The sequence below is a fragment of the Centropristis striata genome, chromosome 4 (genome assembly GCF_030273125.1).
Source record: "Centropristis striata isolate RG_2023a ecotype Rhode Island chromosome 4, C.striata_1.0, whole genome shotgun sequence".
Classification (NCBI taxonomy): domain Eukaryota; kingdom Metazoa; phylum Chordata; class Actinopteri; order Perciformes; family Serranidae; genus Centropristis; species Centropristis striata.
Window position 1 is genome coordinate 35521673 of NC_081520.1, and position 14697 is coordinate 35536369.

Sequence of the window (14697 nt, forward strand, 5' to 3'; positions counted from 1 at the left end):
GTAATAGTTTTAGTACTGACAGACTTGCAGAACATATAAAGAGTTCATTTGCAAAACAGATACCTCCATTTTTTGTCCACTCAAGGTAAAATCAAACTGGTGTTCATCCAGAATGGCTTTAATGGTTTTTTTTTGCAAATGAACTCTTCAATCTTTTGCCAGTTGAATGGTTTAAATGTTCAATTTTGGCTGCACACAGAAACCTTAAAAATATCATCAGAAAAACACTTTTTAAGTATTTTGGTCGTGTGTGCATCAGGGCTTCTGTAACACAAACACATATACCATATGGCTCAGTTTAATATAAAAACATGCTCAGGGACATAATGCACAGAGCAGTATCACACACACACACACACACACACACACACACATACATTTACACAGCAGCATATAGTCGTATGATTGGCTCATTTAACCTGGCCAGTGGGGCATGAACCCTGTTTGCTGACTCTTTTTTTTTTCTCCTCCCTGCTGTTGGACAAACACCTCCATCATTTCATCCCTCTATCACCGCTGATAGGATTACTGTCTGACCTACTACAATTACCAGTACCATTCTTCTCTGCACAGATCCAATCCAGGCCTTTTCTAAAGGGTCGCGCTCAGATTTGGCCCAGCGGTGCACAGAGCAGCGGCCTGTCTGGGTCAGGCTGAATGTGATACTATTTATACGTCTAGACGGTTAGATCTTAAGATGGATGATAATGTCATTGCAGGGAGCTGTGGAATGGTAATGTTCAGCAATCACTCAAGGGGTCAAGTCAGGTCAATTTTATTTATATGGCTCAACATCACAAATATGCCAAAGGGTCTTTACAATCTGTACAGTATGTGACACTTTTTCCTTTTCGACCCTCACTCTGGATAAGAAAGAATAGGGGAAAACATGGAAGAAGAGGAATCCCTCAACCCAGGAGAACAGACGTGTCTACAGAACAGACCTACATAATAAACATATAATATCAACAATCCACATGACAGTGATACATAGATATTTGAACGTAAGTGAGAAAAAGTGATCCAGTAGGATTCCAAACAGCCTCCAGGTCACCAAGCAACTAGAGGCTGAGCCAGACGACTTCCTATCTGCTGTGCAACCTGGAAAGAAGACTGGCTACACAAACATACAAGACAGAAGAGACATGGAGCCATGCTTAGGGGACACAAACACCAGAGGATTATTGAGAAGCAGTGGCTTTCAGAAAGGACTACTAGGCCTGAATCGTACATTGAGACTGACCCGCCGGCTGGATAATGAAAGAATAAGCAACTAATTGAAAGTTAAAGCATAAAGACAAGTTTGAAGTGTGGACACCTATTCTTCTCATACTCAGTTCACAGCTATTAAGTGTGTCGTTTTTGGTTACTGATGAGCCACATGTAAACAGCTGATGTCAGTTGGGTCACTGCATGAATGATCTGAGTCAACTTTTAACTTAGTCTTGGTGTGGGAACTCTTAGATTGTTTGAGTCTATCAAGGATTAGGCCCCCAGCTGCTGGAGGCAAATGTGTTTGTTTGTTTGATGCCTTTCTTAAAGATGTCATTTTTATTCTGTACAATAATGACATTCTATTCTGTTATTGACAGAGTCATTTGGAAATGAAATACTCTCTTGAAGACTAACACAATTCTCATGATTAGATTTTGAAAGACAAATTTGAAGGAATGCAATTTATACCATCCAATCCCAGGTACACATTGACTTTTTCAGTAAACACTGATTTATGCATATGGGTAGAATAATGATTTACTGTTGAATATAATCACTCATTTATTCAGTCACAGGATGGGAGCTCTGAGACTTGAATTTTGAGTCCAGATCACCGATCAAGAGTGTAATTCTGAGTAATAGTGCCAGTTAATGTTGTGTTGGAGGACTTGAATTTATATTCATTAAACTGAAAAATGGAGTAGCTTTTATAAGCTTTGTTTACCAACAGTTTGTCATGTTCTCTGCTCACCAGATCCCACTGCCAGACGCACTGCCAAAGCTGGTCCTGCCGCGGCACGGAGCCGCTACGCCAGCCAGTGGACCCTGAACCGGCCGCACCCCACCAGCTCCTCACACACCCTGACAACTGACTGGAGACTCCCTACACCACGCGCCACCGGATCTGTGGACAAAGAGAGCGACAGCTACAGTGTCAGCCCCTCCCAGGACACAGGTAGAGTAGAGCAGGGTGACCATCACAGCTTTCCAGGATCAAACATGGTCACAGCGTTTGTTTGTTTTTTGACGATTAAGGTTAGAAAGTTGGCTTGTGTTGTGACAGAAATCATGTTGCTTTTGTGACAAGTGTGATGACTCTGATACTGGCCTCTGTGCAATCCAAAACACATTGGCAAATAGTTTTTCCATTTTAAAGTGCAACTTTGGGGCGTACTCTTGGCTGAAGCTTCCAGAGTGTGAATCCAACTTTAACTGTGTTTTAAAAATACTAGTGCTGCACTCGATGCTGTATTTCAACAACACCAATGAAACTTGTTTATGATTTCTCAGATCGTGCACGGAGCAGCATGGTATCAACAGAGAGTGCATCATCCACCTACGAGGAGCTGGCCAGAGCCTACGAGCACGCCAAGATGGAAGAGCAGCTCCGGCACGCCAAGTTCACCATCACCGAGTGCTTCATCTCTGACACCTCATCCGAACAGATGACAGCAGGGACCAACGACTACACTGACAGCCTGACCTCCAGCACGCCGTCTGAGTCGGGCATCTGCCGCTTTACCGCTTCGCCGCCCAAACCTCAGGATGTCAGTCGGGTCATGACCATGGCCGTGCCAAAGGCACACAGACCTGGTGAGGAAGTGGAGTTTACCGCACAACTCATTCAACCTTGTGTTACCTCTATGTTCACTTAACAGCTCCTCTGCTGCCGTTTCCATTCCAACAGTACATTAAAAAATATCATAACCTACCTTTCATGTTTACATTCTGCAGCGAATTTCACTCAACAAAAATAGAAACGCAATACTTTTATATTTGCTCCAGTTTTTCATGAGCTGACATCAAAGATCCAAGACTTTTTTATGTACACAAAAGGCCTATTTCTCTCCAAATTGGCTCACAAATTTGTTTATATCTGTGTTAGAGAGCACTTCTCCTTTACTGAGATAATCCATCCACCTGGCAGGTGTGGCATATCAAGATGCTGATTTGACAGCATGATTATTGCACAGATTTGCCTGAGGCTGGTCACAATAAAAGGCCTAAAACTAATTTGTGAGAAAACTTTGAGAGAATTATACCTTTTCTGTACATAAAAAACTTGGAGCAAAAACAAAAGTGTTGCATTTATATTTTTGTTCTGCGTAGTTTAGGATCTGTACCGAATGAGGCTGAGCAAATACAGAAATATCTGTTTACCTTCACCCACACCTCTCCCTCGTGTTGTTAGATCAGGAGGTGGACATAGAAATGAATACATTAGCATCATGTGCAAGTTTTTGCCAAAAACAATAGTTTTTGAGTTTTAACATATGACCGACGATAACTGAACAATTAAGACAGGGACACAGGATAAGAACTTGCATCCCATTAGTCTTCAGACTGCTTTACATAAAGTATAGTGGCAGGAAACCAAAAACACAAGACTCTTACCGGAAGAGTTCCAACTTTTTTCTGTGCCTTCTGTTGGTGCAGCTTCTTATTTTTTTCCAACTTTCAGAACATTAACACAGCAAGCAAGCCCCCGCTGCACATCATGAGCAAGGATTATGGGATTCAGTTCTTCCAAAAGCACCCCAGGGAAGCCATTTATTGTAAGAAAACAGAAAACTTTTTACTAGTAAATGAAGGCTCTGTCTCAAAAGTCTTTCATTCCAACTGCAGTTTTTGAGAAAACCTGCTGAGCTGTCCTGCGCTCTCCCTTCTGGCTGTAGTCTTACCTTACGTGACCCTCTGCTCCTCCGGGTAGCCCTGCAGATCAATTACAAGTTTCGGCGGGGCCGCAGACCACACACAGAAGCTTAGAACCAGACAGACACATGTACACAGCTCATCCATCATCCCATCTGCTGTCATCTTATAGTGTTTCTGGGGCCACTGATAATTAGCGTTGTTGGAGGTGTACTGTCCCAGGACCAGGAACATTGCTCTGTGTGTGTGTGTGTGTGTGTGTGTGTGTGTGTAGAAAAAGGGTACACTTTCCCAGATTCCTTACTGTGATCAGACGGGGGTTGAGGCCATCAGATCTGCTTCTTATGTTCCAGGCCTCATTATGTTGTGAACGTTTGCACGCAGGACGGCAGACTCATATCACCCGTTCACCAGGGAGAGAGGGCAACTAAAGGCTATCTGTCAGCCTTATCTGAGCTATTGTCACTCAGTACAAAACAGCACTTAGCCGCCACAGTGGAGTTCACTGTAACACCAGACTCTCAGGCTGATGTGGCATCACTGAGTGTGAGGTGTCTGTTACTTTGTGGGACACATAATAGGCATAAGAATCAAGCTTATTGCCTCTACAGTTTCCTGGCCAGTTGTCGACTATTTATGATGCACTGTGTACAAAAAAAGCAATAATATGCACATTATAGAAACTCAGCGTTTTCAGCAGTTTTTAGCTGTGTCAAATGTTATGTATTGCAGCTGACTGTACAGTCAATGAACTGGAAAATTACGAAAATGTGGTTTTCTTAGAAGCTTGCAGCAACTCTGACAATTAATAAGTACCCCGATACAGTAAAGTAAGTTAGATTTGCATGTATTATTATTATTATTATTATTATGATCTCAAGGGCTTATAAGATAATAAACCCTTGTTAATAGCTGCTCTGACCAGCGTTCGTCCTTATCATAAGAACTTATCTCCCCTTCCACACTGTCCATGCATGCTTATAACGTATGCCTGCAGGTGAGCTTAGCCGTTCCAAATAGGCACATTTTTGAACAAGCACTGTAGTTTACCTGTTCAAGAGCACTAATGCAACATCTGTGTTTGCCCTGAGTCTCTTCTCTTCTTTCAGCTACACCAGTGGTGATTGCTTTCATGTTCTCTCTACTTTAATCCTACCTCTGAATGCCAAGATTCCTCTTTAGCTTAAGTTACCACTCAAGAAGCCTTTCTTGGACACTAAGAAACAGGTTTAATCAGCATTGTATGGATTTGTTTGTCAATGGCTCTAATGTAACAGATTTTCACTTAAATGTAAAATAAAAGTCCTGCAATCCAGCTTTAAGATAAGTTCAAACAATGAAAAACAGTCCTAAAAGTACAGTAAAGTATGTGGACGAGGGGCATCCATCTAATTTTTTACCATCAGGGCCATTAGTTAATCACTTTTCACCATCATAATCTAGAGTAAAAGTATATGTTTTCTCCACTCCAACACAAGTAGAGTGTGTTACAGTATTAATCCAGTGAAACTCAAGCTCAGACCCAGTGCCCGGAGCAGTTTGACTGACAGCTGGTGAATGACCCAGCTTCAACCCCATCACTGTCTCTATTACATCTGACTGACCTGATCTGCCCTCAACTCTCTCTTCGTCTCATTTCATGTGACCACCATCACCTGACAAACGTGTTGCAAGAGTAACAATTTATTTATTTTTCTGCCGTTCTTCTTCTTTGACTCATCGGAGCAAATCCATTGGGTCCATGTCCCATTACAACTTGTTCCTTCGCACTTTGCTCATAAACTTTTACTGCAGTGCTGGTAATTACAGGGCTACAGGCAGCAGTCAGCTTATGATAGGCCTGTAAATGTGTTGTGTATGTGCATGTGTCCCTGAATGACACACACAGTATAGAAATATGGATTGGAGAATATTAAAACATCACCCCTCAGTACAGACTGAGCTGAAGATGCAACAGACACTTACGCAGATTAATGGCTTGGCAGAGAGTCGCTGTTGTGTTGTGGTTACACATACCGTCCCATTACTGTACAATCTGCAATTTAGCGGCTGTTGAATTTTTTAAAACTTCAATTCTAATGAGTTCCCACAGAAACACTTAACTCTATATTTAATTCAATTAAGAGTCTTCTAGCCATTCATCATCTTCGCTGGCACTAATAGGGCTTATTATAAAACACAGTAAATTATTTATTCTCCCTGTGAACCCAGAAATCCATTCTCCAAGGTCACATGTTGGAGGGAGTCTGCAGAGACGGCCTCTTCTTTGCTGGCATTAATGCTGAGTACCTGGCAGGAAGCATGTGTGCGGTGTGTGCACATACATTTGTGCACGTGTGGGCTGCGTACCTGTGAGCGAGTCGGCACGTGTGGGAGACAGAGAGCACGTGTTGAGAGTGATTTTAGCGATGAATCGTACACTTGTAACTGCTTGTTGATCTCTGGTCCTCTGAAAGATGAATGTGAAGATGAACGTTTCAGCAGCAGTGAAACAATACAGACAGATACTCAGCTTATCTCCAGTGGCAACCCAACACCCTTTAGTGAGGGACTAGTTTGCTCTGTTAAATATGTAATCCAATCAGCAAAAGGGATACAGTGGCAGTAGAGGTACCATAAACTCACTGAACTGAATCAAAGTGCCTCTCCCTCTCGTTCTCTACCTCTTATCTAACACTTGAGACAATTACTTAAAGATTGAGGAGACAGCTTTTAATCGTGCTTTATCACTCAGCTAAGGTATTAAATCTGACCTGGTTTATCTTGCTACGGGCGTTTACAAGTTATTCTGTTTCCTAATGAAATTCTTCCTCTCCTAGTGCAGCTAAACTAGCAGCAGAGAGGGAGTTTGGAACTATCAAATGCAAGCATGAATGTATGTATTATATATAGATAATATGGTGGCCCTGAGAGCTCACAGTGCTGCAACTTAAGAAAACAGATGCAAATACATAAAACACAAGCAAATTGAGAAAACATCTTCATAAATTTGACAACACAAGCATTAAGAAAGCGCGCTGCGGGACTTCCAGTTTAGCAAATGAGTGGATAGACGTTAAATCAGGAGCTTCCAGTAGATGAAGTGATAAAATGTCGAAAAGCCAAAATTCAAATGCGCAACCACAGAGGGGATGAGTACTAAAAGGGAACTTACCAAAAAAGAAACGGAGAAGAAGCAAAGAGAGAGAAAAAAATGGGAGATAGAAAGGGAGACGATAGGTCAGACCCACACCAAATGTATGCAAGGTTGGACTATTTTTTCATGACAATTGGAGATATGCATAGGGTAGAGGACTTAAGGTAGGGGTGGCAGATTTATCAGACAATAAAGCAGTCTACATGACAATAAACTTAAACAAGAGAAGGAAGACTACAGTGTGGAGGATGACCTGGTGGAAAGGATAAAAATGGACATAAATAGGTATATAGAGGAAAGTTATAATGGGGAGGTAGATCCAACCATCTTCTTTGGGATGCGCTTAAGGTCATCATTAGGGGGAATTTGATAGCACAGACATCGCTGCGCAAGAAATCCAGACTAGTGAACTACCAGACACAAATTGGACACTTAAAGGACTTAGAGAGAAAATGTAATGCCACAAGTGACCGAGAGGTACTTAGACAAGTGAAAGAAACAAAGAATAAAATTGATAATATATTACTGTCAGAAGTGGAAAAGAAGGCTCGATTTGTCAAACAAACCTATTATGAAGGAGGTCCCAAAGCAAGCAGATTACTGGCTAGACGTATAAGAAAACAACAAGAACTGAACACCATATACAAAATTAGGGACCCCCAAACTAATGACTAGATTACTGAACCAGTTGAAATAGAGAGAGTATTCAGGGAATATTATCAAAACTTATATACACAACCAGCAATGGCAGACGAACATGATATGAGAATCTTCCTGGACAGGTTGGATCTACCATCAATAGGGAAAGAGCAGAATACATTACTGACGGCAGACATCACGGAGGACGAGATGGAAGGGGCGATCTCTAGGATGAAGAACAATAAATCTCCTGGCAGTGACAGATTCCCCTCAGAATTCTATAAAACCTTTAGACAAGAGTTGACCCCGGTTTTGTTGGCCTCATGTAGACACACAATTAAGGAAGAGAAAATCCCTCCTTCATGGAAGGAGGCCATTACCACAACCATACCCAAAGAGGGCAAGAATAAAGAGCATTGTAGCAGCTATAGACCAATATCAGTACTAAATGTGGACTACAAGATGTACACCTCAATAATTTCCAAAAGATTCGAGATATTCATGACTGACATCACAGACGAAGAAGAAGAAGACTCAAAGAGACTCAAAGAATGAAGAATAGTGCAACATTTGTTAGTGTAGACGCAGAGAAAGCTTTTGACAGTGTCAATTGGACTTACTTATATAAGGTGTTAGAAAGATTTGGTTTAAATGAGGAATCTGTCCAGTGTATTAAGGCGTTATATATCAAGTGGCGACTGCAAGGATCAACGTGAATGGCCATAAACTATGCCCCTACACCAGAGCTGGAAGAGAAATACAAAATTAAGTGTAACTCAGAAACAATTAGATATCAGGGTACTAACGTTAGCATGCTATGATCAGCCGCTAATGTTGTCATTATCCTGAAATAACGTGATAATATCACAAGCGTGTCCAGACGTGTGCATCACTTTTAAGTGTCCTCTGGAAACACCTCTGTTGTGTTGTGGTCTGTTTGCAACGCTTTTTCTTATAGTGTTGTGTTGTGGTCTTTGCAGTGCATTTTCTATATGCTTCGCTTGTATTGTCAAATTCATGAAGATGTTTTCCCAATTTGCTTGTGTTGAGGTCTTTGCATGTGTTTTCTTAAGTTGCAGTTGCTGTGAGCTCTCGGGGCCACCGTAAGATACAGTATAGACCGTCTTTCAGCTTTTTCACAGTTAGAAAAGATAACTTAATCATTGCATCAGTCCCTGACAATGATAGGAAATATAACATTGTAATATTCAGCTCCCTATTACATTATTTCCTGATAGAAACCATTATATCAAATAGATTCACACTTGGTGGAAAATTGGTATTACATTAGAATAATAGTTTTGTGAATCATAATCGCAGAATGGCCGGAGGTGAGCAAATGTAACAGTGTGAATGTAAGTTAAATATGGATTTTCACTCTCTCTGCAGTTAATTTATATTCAGTGGAAGGAATAATACAAATGGAGTCTGTGGAGAAACTTAAGCCCGGTAGGAGAACATACTGTACACAGTGGGGATCCCAGAGACTCTCTGGTGGATATCGTCATGGAACCAAGCTGACCCCGTTTGCAAACAGCTACAGAGGGGGGTGGGGGTGGTGGCAGTAACCCGTTTGCAGTCAGATTGAATTGGATATTTGTCATATATAAATATAAAATCAGAGCATCACTGTGCATGAACACCTTGATTAATCTCATTTATCACCTGATTGTCTTCTCTTCCCTCCCAGGAGGAGAGCTGGTCCACCTGCCGCCTTACCTCCGTATGGACTTCCTGCTGAACCGTGGCGTGCCACTGGCAGCCCGAGGTGGAGGGGTCAGCAGCAGCAGTGGCAGCAGCAGCAGTGGAGGAGGAGGAGGAGGTGGTGGTGGTGGTGGAGGAGCAGGCGGCGGAGGAGGAGCGGGAGCAGGTGGAGTTGGTGCTGGTGCTACAGGGGAGACAAGAGGAGCGGGAGGAGGAGGAGGAGGAGCCATGGGTCAGACCTGCCTGGAGCCGCAGAGGAGCCGTACTTTGAAGAGGCCACCTCCCATGGAGCCCACCCCCATGGAAGTGCCGTCACCCAGGGAGGTGCAGCAGTGGCAGCCAGGAACTTCGTCCACCCTCCCCCACAGGGATGTCCGGGAGAGGGGAGAGGCCCGGGGTGAGGTCCGGGCGGAGGTCCCCTCCTCGGGAGACCTAGCCCAAGCACAGGCTGCCAAGCTCAGCACTTCCCAGGAGTCACTGCTGGACTCCAGAGGACACCTGAAACAGAGCAACAACCCCTATGCCAAGTCTTACACTCTGGTATAACACTGGGACACACACCGGACTGCTTCAGACAACAGGACTACTGCAGACACACTGGAGGAGGACGGACAGGAGACAGACGACAGGCACAGGATGGACAGTTTACCACAACAGAAATTGTTGTATATAGAGCCGTTTCCGACATGCGTCTGAAGTGGATGCTTTTCTTTGAGTCTGTCTTTCTTTCTTTCACTCTTTTCTTTCTGTCCTCTCTCGCTCTTCTCTGTTGCTTTCACACTTTTCATTCTCTCACACCTCGCTCCTCTTCTGATGAATTTTCTCTCACAGTTTTTATTTTCTACTCGAGTATTCTTTTATTCTAAAGTGACAACATACGAGGATTGCCAAAATGATTTATTTAAAATTTGAGAAAGAGAAAAAAATACTATTGAATTTATATCAAGGACAATTATAGTCATTATTATTATTACTATTATTATTATATAAAAACAGAAAATATCTAAAAAAAAAAAAACAAGAAGGGAAAGGGAGGAGGAGGAGGACTCTGGAGCACTCTGCAGGAGAACATTGCTTTCTTAATTTATTTTTATTTTATTGTCGCAGTGTGATGAAATCTGTGATTGGGTAACCGAGGGGGTTTTTAGCACTACGAAGAGCCAATAGAGGAGAAGAAGAGTGACGCCGGAGACGACCGCCTATGCTGACCAATCGTAATGTTTTTCAACCTTTCTGACGACTGCATGGCGACTGATCAAATGACAATTAATAGGAATGGCTGGAAATCCAAAAAAAAAGAGAATTTTTTGTCACACTATGAAATTATACAATGTGAATATATATAAAGAGATCACTTTTATTTGTGGATATTACGGGGAAAATGATTTGGTTAATAAAGTCCTTAGTCATGTTTGCACACATCTGACTTTGATTCATATTGGTTCAACATGTTTCTGACTGTCTCTGTCTTCCTCCTACTGTCCTGCTGTTCTCCTTTATCCCACTCTATATCCCACACGCTTCTTATACTCTAAGCTAAGATCTGTCATTTACAGAAAAATGCTGCAGTTCTTCTTGGTAAGACCGGAAATGGACCATCCATGAATTCAACTCGAATAAGTCTTCAATTTGCCATCAGGAATCGTGCTGAAAACTGACATGAATTTAATGTCAAACTGAGTTTTGTAAAGTCGTTTAGATCATTGTTTCCCAACCTCTTTTGTGCCACGGCACATATTTTACATTAGAAAAATCACATGGCATACCACCAAACAAAAATGTCAAAAAGACAGTAAAAAACACCCTAAATAAGTTTAAAACTGCATGTGTCATCCATCACAATTCCAACCCTCCTCCTTAATCTGGCCTAGGAACTTGCAAAAGTGATCCAAAACAGACTGTAAGCCAGCCAGTGGCAACTTTGCACATGCCTGATTCATTTGCAGACTGGACGCTGAGGGGTTAACATCTCTGCTCTGACTCCAGCTGGGAGAGACTGCTGCGGGAGGACTGGGCCGCTTGTGAGTGCTTTGGGACGGGCCCACGGCAGCACACGCTGGAAGGACTCTCCAAAAGACTCCAGTAACACCAGAAAAAGTCGCTAGATTTGTTGCAAGTCCCTTTTTTGAAAAATAGTCACTGGAGGGGTCTGAAAAGTTGCTAAATATATCGACAAAGTCGCTAAGTTGGCAACACTATTCCAGCTGCTGGACATATCGCGCTGATACACTGCTCTCTGTTGGAAGAGCATTTAATTGTTCTGCCTCTCACTTCACGCCGCTCACTTGGAGTACCAATCAGGTGAAATTGGATTGTATTCCACGGCACACCTGATGATTTCTCATGGCACACTTGTGTGCCGCGGAACATCGGTTGGGAATCACTGGTTTAGATGTAATGTATATCAGTGGTTGCCATTGTCAGATGTTTATTGGGCCGTATTAAGGCTTGTTTCCATTAGGTACTTTTCCCTCTAGTGAGCTGCTAGGGGTGTGGATTGGGAGAGAGGATCCACCCAACTTCACCGGTTAGTGTCTAAGGTAGCATCTCAGAATGTACCTGCCTCGGGTTGGTACCTTTCTGAGCTGCTACTAACTAGTTGACGCTGATTGGATACGATTGAGGCGCCATATGATGTGAGTAGAACTCGACACAACCACAACATAACAGCGCCATTTTTAAGAGATAAGCAGAGCAGACGAGATGAGAGAACAAGAAAGCAAAGAAGAGAAGATGATGGACAAAGGAAAAAGAAAGACCGCCATCCAGCAGGTTGACTGTGAGGTCCAGGTGTTGATCGTCTACTTAACGTCTCTACTGTTTAGACTTGCTTCGTCGGTCTGTTGTCAGCATCGCGTCATTGAAGTCACGGTCAAAATTGTCGCTGAATATTCACGTAAGTGTCACAGAACTATTTACGTCACATTCAAACTCTGTTGGTTAGCTGCTCCAAAAGTACCTGTATGGGAACAGAGGCCGAGGGAAACGAACTAGTGAGTCTAACCAAAACACTCAGCCGCTTTCCAAAAAGTACCCTCCAAAAATTAGACTCAACAAAATCAAAAACAAATTTCAACCAGACTTGGACACAACACTAATGACTCATGACTTCACTTGGATTTGAGCCTTTTAACTTTAAAATACTTGATACCTTCCCCCAGGTCCAAAGATTACAGAGCATGTTATTTAAAAAGTTTGCTGAAAATCAATTAATTTACATCCATTTTCTATCAACTAATACCATATATTCCCAGCAAATCAACATGCAAATCCACTGATTTATTTAAACAGACAGCATCTAATCGAGATGAAGGAGATAATCACGACGAACAAATAAAAAAAATTCATCATTTTTTGTATTACTCTATTGTCAGTCGGTGCAGAGGGCACTGTGACTTGTTTACGGCTCGAAAAACAAAGTTGAGGACTTGGGACTTCAGTACAAAGCCTTGATACAGTGACTTGGTCCCACCTCTAAAAATATTTTACTTTCGATGTTGTTACATTTAAGAAAGCGTCAACATAATTTTTTGTGTGACTTTTTTTGTTGGGGAACCAGTTACTGTTAAACTCACTGTTCCCCCTCTGTTTTCTGTTTAACCAGCTAACACACTTCATACTTTTTGTATCTGTAGGTAGAACACAAAGATCTACACTCATGGATTTGAGGAATAACTAAACTAAGGCCATGGGAATCCATTTTCACACATTAGTGCTAGTAGCTAGTACTCTCTTATATAACCTGTCAAACATTGTTTAAGGGTCAAACCGCTAAAAGGTCAACTGTGTTGATGCAACACATTTAAAATCCAATATCACACAACTAAACGTTGAAGTGAAGAAACGTCATAAAGCATTACAAGTGTTATACTTCTGTGTTACTAAGGCCCTTATTAGATGACAAATATGTTGCTGGAATATAGAAAGTTAAAGTGTCACAACAATGATGTCAACAGGGTCAATTTCAACCCGGGTTTGAAACCTACAGTGCATGTTTACAACAGAAAGCCTCAGGTTCATATTGAAGGCTTGGAGGGGATCAAAATGCCATTGAGTTGCATTGTGGGGAGTGGAGTTTTGGGTCCTCCAACTCTACAGAAGATCAATACTATAAGTACCCTTGACAAGAGAATATCTGTCATATGGCAATCAAATACATCCACTTCTGTTTACATATACTTTCCCCAGGTAATTTAGCTTTGAATACTGTTTATACATGTTTAGCAAAAGGTTTCATTTATAAAAGCAGACTTGGCTTTAAAGCCGGTTTAAAAGTAACAAAAGTGTTTCCTGAACAGAAATGGATCCAACAATAAGCTTTTAAGATGAGTCGTTTGAAGGGATTATTTCCAAGGCTTTTATTTATTTTGCTGTCAAGTGATGACACTAAATACTACACAAACTGAGCTCAAGCACACAAATACTATTATTATTATTATAAAATAATCCTGTCGTGTTTATTGAGCAGGATGATTCATGTGTAGAAGTTGTTTTCATGCATAATTTAATTGAAGCAAGTGGAAAGTAAGTGAGAGAAGACTCTCCCAACTGCAACAGGAAGCACCTAAAGGTGAAGAACAATCCTGGCGTGGCACAAACAAAAACGACCACGCTCCAGTCATTAAAACAGGTTTGTATTGATGCATCTGTCTTGGTTTTGATCAACAGATGGCGCTGTGCAGTCACTGAATTGAGTCCATTTGCTGCTTCCAGGGAGTGAGCTGGAGGACTTTGAGCAGAGGAAAAGGATGGTTCAGCACCAAAAACTATTTGTGACAACCTGGAGAGAGACATCAAGGGCAACCCAGCAGTCTGTTCCAGTGTGTCTGCCATTTGCAGGAGCACACCACCCTGAACACAGTGAATTATTCATGCCAGCGCTGACACAGGAACCTAGATCAGGTTTACACTGTCACACTGATCCCCACAGCACCCAAGAATGTGGATGAGACAGCAGAGGCAGGGGAAAGATTGCATTTACACAGTTATATATGCAGATAAATACTCACGCACTGTAATAATCTTTAGGGAAATCAATGCCACTGATGCGGAATTAAGTATTTCTGTTGCTAAGCAGAAAATGAAAGCTGTGTTCTGTGTCCAAGAGAGGAAGCAAATGCAACAAAAAACATCTGCTGCAGTTTGAATACAGAGCCTTCAAATGCACCAGCAAAACAACATGCAGTTACTGTTAATGGTTCCAAGAAAATGGTCACACTAGAGATAAAAATTTACTGTGGGTTACTTACAATAATTTCACTTTCTTTTTTATCTGTGCACTCCCCTTGCTGGTGTGAGGTAGTATAATGAAGATAGATGGCCCACCTACGCACCGAGAAGGCTTTATGACT

The 14697-nt window shown here is 41.9% G+C and overlaps 1 protein-coding gene across 2 annotated transcripts in view; it reads left to right on the forward strand.

Moving 5' to 3' along the window:
- The window catches only part of dscamb (Down syndrome cell adhesion molecule b), a 146090-nt gene extending 135386 nt beyond the window's left edge, over nt 1-10704 (forward strand). For both annotated transcript variants that reach the window (XM_059330772.1, XM_059330773.1), the window contains exons 31-33: nt 1970-2170; nt 2506-2808; nt 9333-10704. In XM_059330772.1, the coding sequence (XP_059186755.1) occupies nt 1970-2170; nt 2506-2808; nt 9333-9892 (1064 nt within the window). In that variant the 3' untranslated portion in view covers nt 9893-10704. The remainder of the gene's footprint in view (nt 1-1969; nt 2171-2505; nt 2809-9332) is intronic.
- The last annotated feature ends 3993 nt before the right edge of the window (nt 10705-14697 follow it).